Source organism: Homarus americanus, unplaced genomic scaffold (assembly GCF_018991925.1).
Source record: "Homarus americanus isolate GMGI-L3 unplaced genomic scaffold, GMGI_Hamer_2.0 scaffold39155, whole genome shotgun sequence".
In the NCBI taxonomy this organism is placed as follows: Eukaryota; Metazoa; Arthropoda; class Malacostraca; order Decapoda; family Nephropidae; genus Homarus; species Homarus americanus.
Window position 1 is genome coordinate 10,509,359 of NW_024737042.1, and position 14,570 is coordinate 10,523,928.

At 41.1% G+C, this 14,570-nt stretch overlaps 1 protein-coding gene across 2 annotated transcripts in view; it reads left to right on the top strand.

The window, feature by feature from the left end:
• LOC121872706 (diacylglycerol O-acyltransferase 1-like) overlaps nt 1-14,570 on the top strand; it is a 41,301-nt gene that overhangs the window by 11,040 nt on the left and 15,691 nt on the right. For both annotated transcript variants that reach the window (XM_042375708.1, XM_042375709.1), the window contains exons 2-4: nt 2,063-2,157; nt 13,301-13,429; nt 14,216-14,310. In XM_042375708.1, the coding sequence (XP_042231642.1) occupies nt 2,063-2,157; nt 13,301-13,429; nt 14,216-14,310 (319 nt within the window). The remainder of the gene's footprint in view (nt 1-2,062; nt 2,158-13,300; nt 13,430-14,215; nt 14,311-14,570) is intronic.

Sequence of the window (14,570 nt, forward strand, 5' to 3'; positions counted from 1 at the left end):
AGTCGATCTCAACAGTTTTGCGTTTACCACACACGCAAACCTTACTTCAGCGCTGTCTAGGCACACTAACAGATAGCAGAACTAAATCTGAAAGACACTTTATAATGAAAGCGTACTGTAGGACTGAGGCCACTTACCTGTTATCTCACCTGAAGTATTATAATATAGTTAACGAAGATAATTATCACGTCATATTGTTACACTATGACTAAGTACGTGGATTTTTCTTTTACTGTGTTTACATTTGTGGCCACACACCCAGACTACTTGTTTTCATTGTTACACTTTAATAAGTTTAAAGGAAATTACTTCATATATGGTAAATTTTGTTCTAGATGTTGACTGTCATAAACGAGTTGGTCGATTGAGTGTATGTGTTACGTTTTGTTGTTGCGAAATAACTTGCAAACAGACAACCTAAACTAATCTAACCTTATGGTTAGGTGAAGTGAGAGGTTAGGTTAGGATGGCTCGTGTAGATTGATACACAGTTAAGTGGTCCTGTTTTTTTTTTTTAACTTTGGTTAGCCTGTTTGTAAGTTACTTTGCAAAATTCCTGGCATGCATACCGGAAATTTTGCAAAATAACCGGTTTCGCAAAAAAATAACCGTAACATATGTATCACAATTCAGATATAGAGGGTGTACAGTACCAGCTCTGGTTGACTGTATTTAGAACCGTCGTCACAGAGAAGACGTTATTTTTTTCTTTTATCCTCTTCACCACTCATCGGCTCGTTAGCCGCTTGGGCGATCGGTCACGTCTCTGTTACTTTTCCTTTATTACTAGTTGTCAGCAAATAATTATTGTAGTCCATCTACAATTAAAAATTACATGAGAATAAACTCTAATAAGAGAAATAAGGATCGTTCAAGGAAAATTGGGATAATTTTCTCCGTTATATATACCAGGACACGTACTGTATAGAGGAAATGTGCGCAGATGTTCCCTTCTCCTGGCTCTGCTACTGAATGGATAACCAGATAAAACTACAAGCTTAGGGTTGCCATATCTGAACATTAAAAAAAGAGGACGTTTCCGAAGACACCCCCCCCCCCGGCACACACTTTGGAGCTATGTAACCTTGAAGCAGCCGTGACAATTAATTTTGCATATTTGCATAGCATATATATATATATATATATATATATACACACACACACACACCAGTATCGGTGTACTGTATTGCATTGTGTTTTTAATGTAGGCTAATATACAACATACATGATATAGAAATCTTAAAAAAAAAATTACCTTTTGCTTAAGGCTGAATATCTTCTTTAGCTGCAGTCTTCTTCCCACACTGTGTGTGTGACTTTGTGCCCATGCATACTTCTTCTGTACATCGGATCTTTTTCAGTATTGGCTGATTGCTCTTTAGAAAGGTATAGAAGTCACTGCAAGATGTTTCTCGGAAGTTGTACTGTACAGTCAGAATGCCTTTCATTGTTTGAAACACTCAATTTGTTCCTTTCCTTTGTCCATTGACTTTGCATCAGTGAAAAACTTTCTACATTTGCATTGTGAGATGATATAGCAAAGAAGATTTGTGCAATTCTGAGTGACATTCAAAGTTCTTTGATTTTTCAAAGTATTTGGTCCACTTTTTATGTGTTGGCAGATTACTAAATTCATCACTTGTAATTTTCCACAAACTTGGTCAAAACACTTCACATCATCAACTTCTACCCTCTTATCAATCAAATATTTGACAGCTAAGTTGACAACACCATAAAGGCGTGCACGTGACTTACCAGCTGACGAAAACTGAACGAGATCTCTACGGTTTCCACCTCCCCTCTCTCTGTCTCTCTCTCTCGTCATTACAGTTTCATGTTTTTTTTTTCGTGGAGAAAATGATGGAAGCTGAAATTCCGGACTTTTGAAGAATTTAAAAAATTCCTAACGGATGAAGATTTCGAGACCTAAATGGAGGACATGTCCGGGAAAATACGGACGTATGGCAACCCTATACAAGCTATGATAATCAACAAAACTTGGTTATCAGAAAATATAGCCATTGTTTATTCGTACATTTTAAGTAATTTTCTATGTTGACAGGCAATGAGGCTGCTGCGCCGCACGAAATCAGTGACCAGAGCAGAGCATATAACAGAGGTGGAGAAGAAGGCTCGTGAGTCCCAGCCTGACCGACCGTGAGTACCTGCACGTCTGTCTCTCGTATGTATGGGGCATTATTTTCATTAACAGCGAAGTGATGAAATTATAGTGGTCTTGATATTTTGTGGGTATGTCCGTGCACTTATTGAGAGATGCTCTGTCCTTACACCATTTAACGAATATGATTGTTAGTTATGTGTTTACTGAAATACTCGTAGACTATTAATGTAGTAAATCATGCTAAAAACACACACACACACACACACACACACACACACTTCTATTTTCTCTTATCATGGGAGCTGTTGTTATGTGATGCAGGATAGACTATCGTAGCTGTGATAATCAACATCCTGAGGTGATAGTTGGACCACGTCACCTGGACGATACAGGTTCACATATTTAGAAATAATGATGTTAGCATGTAACATGAGACAACTAAGCTAACGAGCAACATCAGCTGACATACTTACCTAAGTAAGAGTGCTTTTCAGATGTTTTTTTGCCAAATAATGAGCAAGAATGTTAATCATAACCAAATAAGATTCATTGAAATGTGTGTTTTTTCAGTAGAACATTACTCCCTTCGACAAGATACCCAAGGCAGTCAGCCACGCAAGGATAGTCACGTACACCAGGGTAGAGTAGGAGTAGTGGATGGAGCTGACCTAAATATAAGATGGAAACTACATTTTGTTTTGAGTTTATTACTTTAAAGTGGGAACAAATAATTAGAAGTGCTCAAAACCGTTGTACATGTTCAGCTAATCCATCAGACTTTGGCATTAGATAAAACTGGATGGTGGTGTGTGTTGTGTTGTCGTTACTGAACCCAGTACAATTACGATGGTTTAACATGCTTCTGATTGCAAAAATTTTTTTATTTGTTTAAAAATATCGCATAAACTCTTATTTTTATTACAGCGACATAAAATGTTTTGTCCAAACTATACAGTATAACGCTGTTCCCTTTGATGGTGGAGGAACTTAGGGGAGTAAACCAGAGTCAAGAACAGAACACCGCCACGGGTCATTAACCACTTTCACTGGTGGCTGCTTGGTGTGTGTGCGTGTCAGACCTCGTCAAGGACACAGCGCAAGCACTATATAGCCGGATATGATGTCTATAGAATTTGATGAAGCAGGAAATCATTAATAAGCGCAACATTGTAAAGAAAGAACCAGATAATGTTTGTAACTTAAAACTACAACCAACGCGAAAATTATCAAATCTGTAAGAACAAATAGTGATTGTTATGGCGATGTGATGTGACTGTAAAAGAACAATAAATAAGTGGAACAGTAGAAAGCACAAGGTTATGTTGATCTACCAGGTCAGCACCTTCATCATGGCGGGACGCTGTGTACATTATCTCGCCTTCATCCGGACTCAGTGCTGATATCGGGGTTACCTGTGTTGGTGAATATGTACTCTTGTGTGTGTGCATCTGAATGCATGTGTACTTCCACATGTTTGTGTAGAAACGTATCGAGTCTACTGATATGTAATTGTGAGTACATGTACTATCACGCATAGCATTCTTTAGTCCCTCTAAGAATGACTGAAATTGCTCTTTTCCTCTGTCATGGTGTGTACCAACCATCTTAGCAATATCTGGATCTACAATGTTGGGTATGAGTCCTTGTTCGGATGAAGCTCTTGTGCTTCTTCTTGCTCATGGACATTTCGGTGTGTTCTTTCTCGATTGTACAGGTCTGCCAGGCAGCGAGGGTGATACTTCGGTTCTTGTGCCACAACATCTCCTGCACTTAGTTTGGCAAGGAGTTTTCCATCGCTAAGTGTCTTCGCACAATCATTCAATCTTATATTAAGTTTCATTGTCATTGCATGCCTTATGTCATCTCCCGAAGCTTCTTCCTCACAGAGAAAGCAGTCTGTTGTTTTGGGGTAGCTGACCATTCGTGGTATCTTGCTACTGCTGCTCTCCTCTGTAGCAACTGCAGAGGTTCGCCTTTTCTGAGCTCTATTTAACTTTGTGTTGTTGAACAGAAGTCTGCAACTCTCATGATACTGTGCCTTGTTTCTCCTCAAGGTCTCCTCTATCCCATCATCTTCAACAGGTCTTCCAGGGTCAAGATTGATTGGCAGTGCATTGATTGAATGAAATAGAGGAATATTCCTTGCCAAGCTCTTGTAACCGCCATCTCCTTTTTTGGCAGGATTTGCATGTGGAGACTTAAGATCTTCCTTCTTATCCTGTTGACAAAGACAACATTTTGCCCAGTCAGTGAGGAATGATTTGTTGGCAGATTTTGTGTCCATAACTATTTTTGATCTTCAGGGCCGAGGGTTTATCTTTTTACCACTCTGATGAGCACTATCTTGTATGGGATACAACTAGGTTCATGCCTTTTGCCCTACACCTAGTCCGATCGTTTATCCAGTGTCATTAGTCCCGTGCGATCTGTACACCATCCAGATGACTAAAACCCCGTTATCCTTGGCTCGGCTCTTCCACGCTGGCACATCCTGTCAATTCAGGTGCGGCTGCTTAACTGATTTGGGGTTGGTTAAGAAGCATTTGGGACACTAAGCTGTTGCAGTATGACATGCTTTTTCTTAGCTGACACTGAACCCCATGCTGGGTTGCACAGCAGTGATGTCACCAGTGCGCCCTGGTAGTGCCCGACAATCACTCCTTCACATGCATAAACCCTCTGCATGCTACCCTCACCTAGATGGAAAAAACATAAAACCAGTACATAAAACCAGTCATAAATAAGACAAATATATATCTGAGAGTATCAGAAATAGAAAAAATCGTCTGAGCATGCTTGAAAACATACATATCGACACTAAGATCATTTAGATTGACCAACTACATCAATTTCTATAAAAAAAATCATCTTTCGAAGGTCAATTTGGCAGCTATCTTGAAAAATGGCCAATCAGGCAGATTTGACAAGTAGCCCCTAGGGTATGACCAAGCCAAATTTCATGCTTGTATCACCATTTGCACGATTTTTCCATTATCCGCTCTACTATTAAGGCCACTGGTAACTACAAAATGTTATAGTACTGTACATTCATAAGTATATCTTTCCACCTGAATATACACTGCTCTCCAGAATGTTTTTATGCAATACACAGGATACTAACTGACCTGTAGTTTTTTTCTACATCAGCCATGTCGCCTTTCTTATAGACAGCTGTTACTCTGGTAAACAGTATGTTCATCTAGTACAGTATTGGTGTTAATGGAAAGATAAATAGTCTGTTACTGATATTTTTAATACAGTAGCATTATCCCTCATAAACGTGGCTGGGATGTTTTCAATACCTGCGCCATTGTAGTGGTCTAATTTATTTTACTACTTTTTAGTACAAAGTCCTCGATTATAGTGTGGACTTCAAGGCTGGAGTGATTCCTTTCTTTCTGTAGTGGGATTGAAGAGCATCTGATCCTACACTAATTGCTTGATTTTACCAGCAGTTTATTGACTCGAGGGAAGACAAGTTTTATAAAATGAACTAAAACTTCGGATGCATCGTTGGAACGTTCTTTTGGTTTGTGGCGGTGTCCACGGGGGATTGATTGTTTCCACAGTTTTTATAATTATTTTTATTATCTTCAGTCTTGGTGTTCTGATTTCGCTCACTTCACCTTACTGTACTTCGTTTCTTATCCTACGAAATTATGTGTGACTCATCATCATGTCTGCCTCTTTTAACCTTATGAGCGAGGTGATCTGATGGATCCTTACGAAAACACTAGGGATGATGCAATATGGCCAGTTTACGCCTCCTTGGTTTTTTCCTTCCTGTTCTAGAGAAGCCATAAATTGTTGCACTACGGCTGGTTGTTATCTAACATGTTTGTCTTGGGTGAGCTGTGAGCTAAGGTCAAATGTTATTAGTGGGAATAAGGTGGTGTAATGGGCGGAGGGGAGAGGTCGGCAGCTTAGCAATGGGTGGGCTGGGCTGCTGTACACTACCAGTTCCTAATTTTCTCTACTCTTCAACTGAGCAACTTCGTTGAAAATCTAAATACAAAGCATATTTAGAACTTGAAAATATATTTTTCTATCTAGTTTAAGAAAAATACTATGTTTTCAGGCGACAGTGTAGTACGGGTGCCACATTGTTTTGCAGTTAGAGCGGCAAAGGAAAATTGGAGGGAATTGGATAGCACACTCAGGAACAAGGCGGTGATGTAGACGTTAGGTAAAGGGTGTTATAACAAAGTCCATCTTCCCGGTTTTGAAGTACATGTATAGAATATTCCTGTGGTCTATATCTGTTGAGCAATATATACAGTACATGTTCATCCGAAAAAGTCTTGCTGGCCACTTATTTTTACCCTCTGTAGCTAATCCCTTTGTTACTTTGAGTTGCCACTGAACTTTCCAGTCATTTGTCTCTCTTAACACCTCTAATCTGTACAGATTTGGTTACTGCTTTAAGTGCAGTTCATTCTTGCAATGCCCTCTCTATTGTGATGTCAGTATTGTAGGATTATAGTCAGTCCCAGTCCACCCAGTTATAAATAAATACAGTATCTAAGTTAACAGTCAGAAGTGAAGGTGTTCCAGTGCAATGCCGGGTTAATTATGCTGTATCATACCACCCCTAAAGGTTCTTCATTCCAATGACCCATTTTTACTTTTCATACAGAAAAACAAACAACAATTACGGTATATGTTACCGATACACAGGCCTGACACATTCCTCTGCTAACAATCAAATTGCCATCCTCATATCTGAGGGTTGGCTACCATGGTCTTCTGTTACCGATACACAGGCTTGATTCACACACTTCTCCACTAACAATCAAACTGCCATCAGATGGCCACCATGGTTCTCAATTATCGAAGTTTTCACCAATTTTCTTATATTTGGTACCAATAATACACTTCCACAATCATGAGAGACAATTACAGTTGGACCTTAAGGTGAGAATGGGTGCCCTTGGCCCCCGCCTCGCCAGAATAATACTAAATCTATAATAATAAAAGGATATGTGTCTGTCCGTCTTTTCCACCCATAGCTTCAAAACGGAAGCAGTTAAGAGACCTTGAAATTTACACACATTACATAGGTCTCAAGGTTGTGCACCTTGGTATTACTATTGACCACTGACCCCCGGGAGGTCCGGGCAAGAACCAAAAATCTTCCCAGGCCCACGGCGAATGCGAAAGGTGGTTACCCATATCAGGGAGGGCTAACTGTGACAGTCAGGGTTATACAATATATATCTAACCCGTTCGAAGCCTAGCAATTTGCTAGTACCGAAGGATAAAAGTTAGAAATGAACTAGGGAGTTAGCATTCGCCCTTACCCCATCACCTCTCCTCCACAACTACACTCAATTCCTTTAAAGAATTAAAAAAAACTATAATGTGCGTGCCTTGACAAGTTACAAATAAATCGAAATAATAATTTATCCAGGGGAAACTAGACATAGCTTTGGATATCCCTTGTCTACGAAAACTGGTCGCAAAACGTCAGGAGCCACCAAGAATTTGTGCTCTACATGTCTGTCGAAAGAGGCAATTGCTCGTGGCTACCTAGGTCTCGACTAAAGGAAATTTTATTTAATCGAATAAAACTTTGTAATTCAATAAAATCGCAGAAAGTCTACCACAGCCCACAGGTCAAATAAGATATAACTGTATATAGAGTTTGGGACTCCTTGATATGTGGAGTACTCTTACTAATGTAAAAGAATAAAAAATATAGGCGTTATATTTCTCATTGAATATAAACTTGCATGTAAAGGGTAATAATAGTCTTACTTTTTTCTCGAGAAAGAAGTGGGATGAAGAGCCAAGGGTTCCGGAATCCTGATATCTGCAGTAGGTCAGTGTCATCATTGTCATGGCACCGACCTTCTCCACACTAGTTGCATGTCCCTCGACTTCTCTTTATCTAGTACAGTACTTAACAATATTTGCAAACTAAAGCGTCATACTGTATTCCTGCCGTTCATCAATGTACAATACACACACAAATAGTTTTGCCAGGTAATGAGAATACAAGGTTATCCTTTTTACTGCTGATCTATATACAGTGTAATAAAGGTTCGTCTTTTACTTCACAGATCCTCTTCGCCACTGGTCGATTCTTTTCTACTATTTGTATGTTATTGTTTATCTGTGACGTGACAGTGGGCTTGTTTTTTATTTTATTACTCGTCATATTTTTAATATACAGAATGGCAATCAAATGTTTAATGTTTTTTTTATTGATCTTTATTGGAAATTGTGTAATTTAATCTCATTCCTTACTTGTTAAGCTATTGTAATAGGTATATTTTTTTAGTCTGTAGGTTTTAATAATTACCACATTATCAGCAATGACAAATTTTCACGCACACCTTTCTTGTGATCTTGTAACTTGAATGCCAATTTATATTTGACTCTGAAAACCTTTTTAATTTATTCTTAAACCTCGCTTTAACATTCATTCAGTATTTTTGTGGATAACTGTCAAAATCGTCTTGTCAACACACTCGTCTGGTACCCTGTTGTCTGACATGAATAATCTGAGGCTACCAGTTTATAAATACTGTATGACTTGATAGGTGTGCTTACATATCATCACAGACCTCATTATTTCTGTACAGGCAAAAATGGTTGTTAAAAAAGTCTACGATTACTATTATTGCACAAAAAGATACAAAAATTATATATTGAGAGAGTTAGGTGGATGCTCATCATGACATCCCCGTGAGTACGATCTCTGTAAATACATGTCGGCTGGGAGAGTACAATCACCTGAGCACTGATTACCCAAGATAAGATTTATATAAGGTCGAGGTATAAATAAAAGTTCATCTGACAGAACGCAGAGGAAACCGTGAAGAAAGCTTACCATTTAATAGGAATCTTAAATCATATCTTTGAATATAAAGGTAAGAGTGCTGGTTTTGCTCAACAAATCACTCGTACGCCCCCACCTGGTCTATTGCATAAAAGCAGGGAGGCCAAACATTCATTTTGACGTAACATCACCAGAAAATTTCAAACAAATTATTCTTTAAATAGTAAGCTACCTGGATTATCCACTTAGGCTGAGGCCTTAGTACTAAAAACAATTCTTCGAAAAACATATAGCAGGGCGGACCTCATGGTTTCAAAATTCTGAAAGGGGTGGGAAGCATAAAACTAAATCTGCTCTTAGATGGCAAGCGTTACAAGCTCAAAAGGTCATATTTTCAAGCTCGGGACAGACCCCAACATTTGTGTAGGTGGAGGACTGGACATTTTGTGAACGCAATATCTTGAAATAAAAATGGACATTGATGAAACGACACAGTACAGTATATATACTGTACATGTCCCGTTATGATCTTGGCTTCTAGGGCAAGTAGGAAATCCGTATAGTTCCTCATTTTTGGGGGGGTTGTAACCCTCTTGTCTCTAGCGACGGGTAACCTTCAACATATTAACCGTCTCATAACGAATTATATCTACACCTGTATAAGTGTTATCTTGAGTTGACATTCCTTATCGCCACTAAAAGGTACTGTACTGTACTGTACTCAGACGGAATAATGTTCACTTGAGTACACATGTACAGTACAGTATTTAGAGCTTAGCTGTGTACATGTTATACTTTTCCTACCACTTGCATATTATTTAATAGAGGTGACAAGTACAGTACATTAGGGTACAACACTACTGTTAGTGGAAAAGTAAATTTTTCGCGCCAAGAGCACACACAGTATTCAGGTAATCTTATTATAACTTTGTTGTTAGTATCGACAAAGTTTAAGAAACCATTCCATGTACAATTCACATGTCACATCACTCACATGTGCACACATTGTCACAATTACCATGACATAGCAGGCGGGCGAACCGCAATTTTATGTTGAGAATGAGTAAGGTGTCGTGTTTCTTCCCAGAGGGTCGTGGGGCTTCCTTGTGTGCCGTCTACAGTCTACCTGGCACATAATCACCTGTATGGACCTCTACACACACTCGCACATGCGCGTGCGCACGCACACTATATATATATATATATATATATATATATATATATATATATATATATATATATATATATATATATATATATATATATATATATATATATGCTGATAACCACAAGGAAAAAGAAAACACGAAGTTCCCAAGCGCCTTCATGTAATTCACATCTTCAGGGGTGAGTAGCGCTTGGGAACTAAGTGTTTTCTTTTTCCTTGTGGTTATCAGCATATACCTGGATTACGCGCACCTACAGTGATTTACTATATATATATATATATATATATATATATATATATATATATATATATATATATATATATATATATATATATATATATATATATATATATATGTATATGTATGTATGTATGTATGTATGTATGTATGTATGTATGTATGTATGTATGTATGTATGTATGTATGTATGTATGTATGTATGTATGTATGTATGTATGTATGTATGTATGTATGTATGTTTCAGAAACACATGCATATATGTACACACACATACGTACATATATGCACACACATGTTCACATGCATGCATACACACATACACATCACACACGGCACAAACAGATATTGCACACCACACACACATAATAATAATGATTAGACAAGAGTCAAAAGGCAGTAAAGGAATTAGAATGTCCGAGAAAGCCTTGTTAAAGCTGCAGAAAATGTACATTGATATGATATGTACAGTCACTCCAAAAGGTATTTTTACGATTTTGTGCAAGACTGTAGGAATTCGTGGCATAATGTTGTCTAGCACTCAGGATGGATGGAAACTCTAATGTGGTTTTCTTGTATAATATAAGTTATATAATAGACAGTCTGGTGCTGGAGGTGCCATGTGGTGAGGGGCTGCTCAGTAGAGACGTTCGGTGAGTAGCGTGTTGAAGGAGGTAGATGTGCAGGAGCTTCATTAGAGAAGATGTTGCCTGTTGCTGGCCTCCTGGTTGAATGAAAGCTGGACAGCGTGGAACTTGCTGGAGGAGGTGTTGCGTGTTCAGGAAGATGGGCCAGAATGAGAAAGCTGGTTGGCGAGGAAGCTCAGAGAAGGACAGCTGGTGGGTCGCCATGCTCGCTGGCGGGAGCGAGGACCGCCAGGCAGGCGGAGGAGAGGCGAGGGCCGCCAGGCAGCGGCGGAGGAGGAGGAGGAGGTGTTGCTTGTTCAAGAAGAAAGGCTAGAATGAATCTCAATGGAGAGACAGAGCTTATATACCCAGCAGCCGTGAGCCCTCTATGAGTCATGTTGGGAAAACCCGAGAAAGTCGCCGGTCTTTTGGTACCGTTGCTAGGTTACCGTAACATCTGGTGTCGCCGCTCGTTTGGTTGCTAAGGAAGGCGTCGCAGGTGGGATGCAGCTACGCAGTTTGTAGGGGAGACGTCCACTACAAGACAATATGACACAACCGACGAAGGAATTTGACCTTACCAAGACAACAGGACTGCAGTGTTCATCTTGAAATTCATCGGACCCCTCTGTAAAGATACGTTTTGGAGTGAGTGTACATTACTGTACTAATCTTGTATTTATTCTTTTCACTAGTTGTACAGGGGATGGTATGAGGTACGGGTTGTTTGGGTTCTCACTCAGGTTGGGATGGAGAAAGGAAACTCACAATGTGCTCTCTGTATACATGTTGTATTGGATGTACAATGCAGCTTGGTGCTGGGAAGGCAGCATGGTTACAAGCGTGATGTAGAGAGAGCTGGTTGGTGAGGACGCTCAGAGGAGGACAAGCTTGTGGGTCGCCATGCTCGCCGGCGGGAGCGAGGGCCGCCAGGCAGCGGCGGAGGAGGTGGTGTAGCTTGCTGCGGCTATAGCTAGAAGAGAGAGGTAGGTCACCACGAGGTCAGGTCTTTTATAGCGGAGGTAGGCGTGGGTAGATAGTTGACCTCCGTCATGTAAGGCGGCGCTAGTTGACCCAGACCACGAGGCATACACTGGGGAATTAGCGGGGTCGGCTACTCAGCAACAAATAGCGTTTGTAGGGGAGAAATCCACTACAATACTCCCTCCTTCTCTCCAGGTGGTGTAGGAGACTTGTTGTCTGCAGGGTTGCATGGCACATGTGAGGCAGAACGGGCGGTGCATGCCTCATGTTAGACAACGGCGAGGGCGTAGATGAGCCGGCCGCTAGTGGAGGCAACTGTCTAGACACAAGATCTGTGGGAGAAGAGAGGGAGAAAGAGGGTTGTGGAGGCGAAGAATGTTGTGCTTCCCTCACGGTAGGTACAGAGTTGTCAGATGCGCCTGCTGGGGTGTGTGGGCCTGGGTCAGGAGCAGGGGTTGCGTCAGCAGAAGCGGATGAGGGCTCATGACAGCAGCTGGGTCCACGACATTAGCAGGGAGTACCTGAGGGAGAAAAGAGGGGTGTATGGGTCCGCACTCAGGCGCATGGGCTGCGTCGGGAGCAGGGGCTGCATCATGAGGAGCGGCAGGGGGTACTGCTGGGCCGGGGGCGGCGTCTGAGGCAGGACAGGTGTGCTGGGGTCGGTAGGACGTGGTGCTTGGGGCAGGAAGAGGAGCTGGTGTCTGCTTAGAGAAGCAGTGCTGCTCTAGGATGTCTAACCTGCGGTGCAGAGACAGTAGCTGTGGAGCCGATGAGAGCTGCTTCTGGGTGGATAAGCCAGTCTTCCATGTTGCTTGAAGACTGGGAGCGTGATCTGTTTCTCCTCCATCCTGTGTGAGTGCGAATCTCCGGGGGTCACCATTTGTGGGGTACGGGTTGTTTGGGGTTCAAGACTCAAAAATCACGATGTACAATGCAGCTTGGTGCTGGGAAGGCAGCATGGATACAAGCGTGATGTAGAGAGAGCTGGTTGGTGAGGGTGCTCAGAGGAGGACAAGCTTGTGGGTCGCCATGCTCGCCTGCGGGAGCGAGGTCCGCCAGGCAGTGGCAGAGGAGGTGGTGTAGTTTGCTGTAGCTAGAAGAAGAGAGAGGTAGGTCATCACGAGGTCAGGTCTTATATAGCGGAGGTAGGCGTGGCTTAATAGTTGACCTCCGTGATGTATGGCGGCGCTGGTTGACCTAGACCACGAGGCATACACTGGGGAATTCGCGGGGTCAGCTACTCAGCGACAAACAGCGTTTGCAGGGGAGAAATGTACTACATTGGGATGGAATGTCCTGTCCTGTATCGTATGCAATATTGAAATGTAAAAAATATAACAAATAAACTAATGTAATTGATTTGAGTTCCTTCCTGCAGGATCCACAAGCCACGGGACTCCCTCTTCTCATGGTCGTCAGGTTTTGATCGCTATGAGGGCTTTGTCAACTGGGGGGCGCTCATCCTCATGCTTGGGGGCACTCGGCTCTTCCTCGAGAATGTCATCAAGTAGGAAACTCTACATTACAGTACAAGTATTGTTATTAATTAAAAAATTTCCTTGTAGCAATCACTGTTCTTAATACTTTGGTTTAATTGTTATGTGGGCCCTTAACCATTTGATTCTTGGGGATAATGGAATATGAAGCAATTGATGGGTCAAAACAGGACCTTGGGGTGTTGTAGGAAGGGTGAGAGTTCCAACCAGGGAATGAGACATGGTGCAGGCTACCTACAGGACATGGGTTGGAGAGTAGGTCACAAGCAAAGTGTAGCATAGGTGATGTACAGGCCACAGGGTGAGATAAGGAACTGTTCAATGTAAGCAGAGTGCAAGACTTGAACAAAACACAGGATAATGTGCAGGTCACAGATGAACGAAGGTGATGTGCTACTCACACAAAATGCAGACTGAAGTGCAACTCATAGCCAAATGAAGGATCAAGGTACAGTTAATGCCTCAAAAACAAACCCTGAAATGGAAATCCACTTTGACAAGAATTGGCAGGAGTTGTACCATTAGTGATTGATGAGCCTAAGATAGATGTAGGTCCTCAGCTTTGTCCTGGACATTTTACATAGGGGTAGTGGGTTCAACAGCAGTCTAGTTCCACGATGATGTCAATGAATGCTGAAAGATGCCTGGTTGGAGAATTTGGGACAATTCATGAACCCAGCACAGACACCAACCTGTCCACCTGTAAGGCAACACTTAATGCTGCATGGTAATTTGTTTGTAGTGGTTGCGGGTCACAACAAGGGTTTAAATATTTTTGATGGTCTAAATCTTTACAGGTATGGTGTCCGCATTAACCCCTTGTCATGGCTGTTGTGGATGAAACACGAACATGAGACTGATTATTACTACCACACAACTGTGTTTCTTGTGGGCAAGTTGTTAATAACCAATTACTGTACTGTATTTAGTTTGAGCATTTTGAAAGTTACTTAAATTATTCTTTCTTCTTGAAACAAACCCAGTGTACACTACCCAATACTGTACTGAGTTAGATCAGAAAGATTATGAACAATAGTTATTAGTGCTTTATTTTTTATGCTAATATGTCTTTATTTCTCTATTAATACAGTATAATGTCCACTCTTTGAAACTTGAGTTCATGTAAACGAAATAATGAATTGGTTACGATGA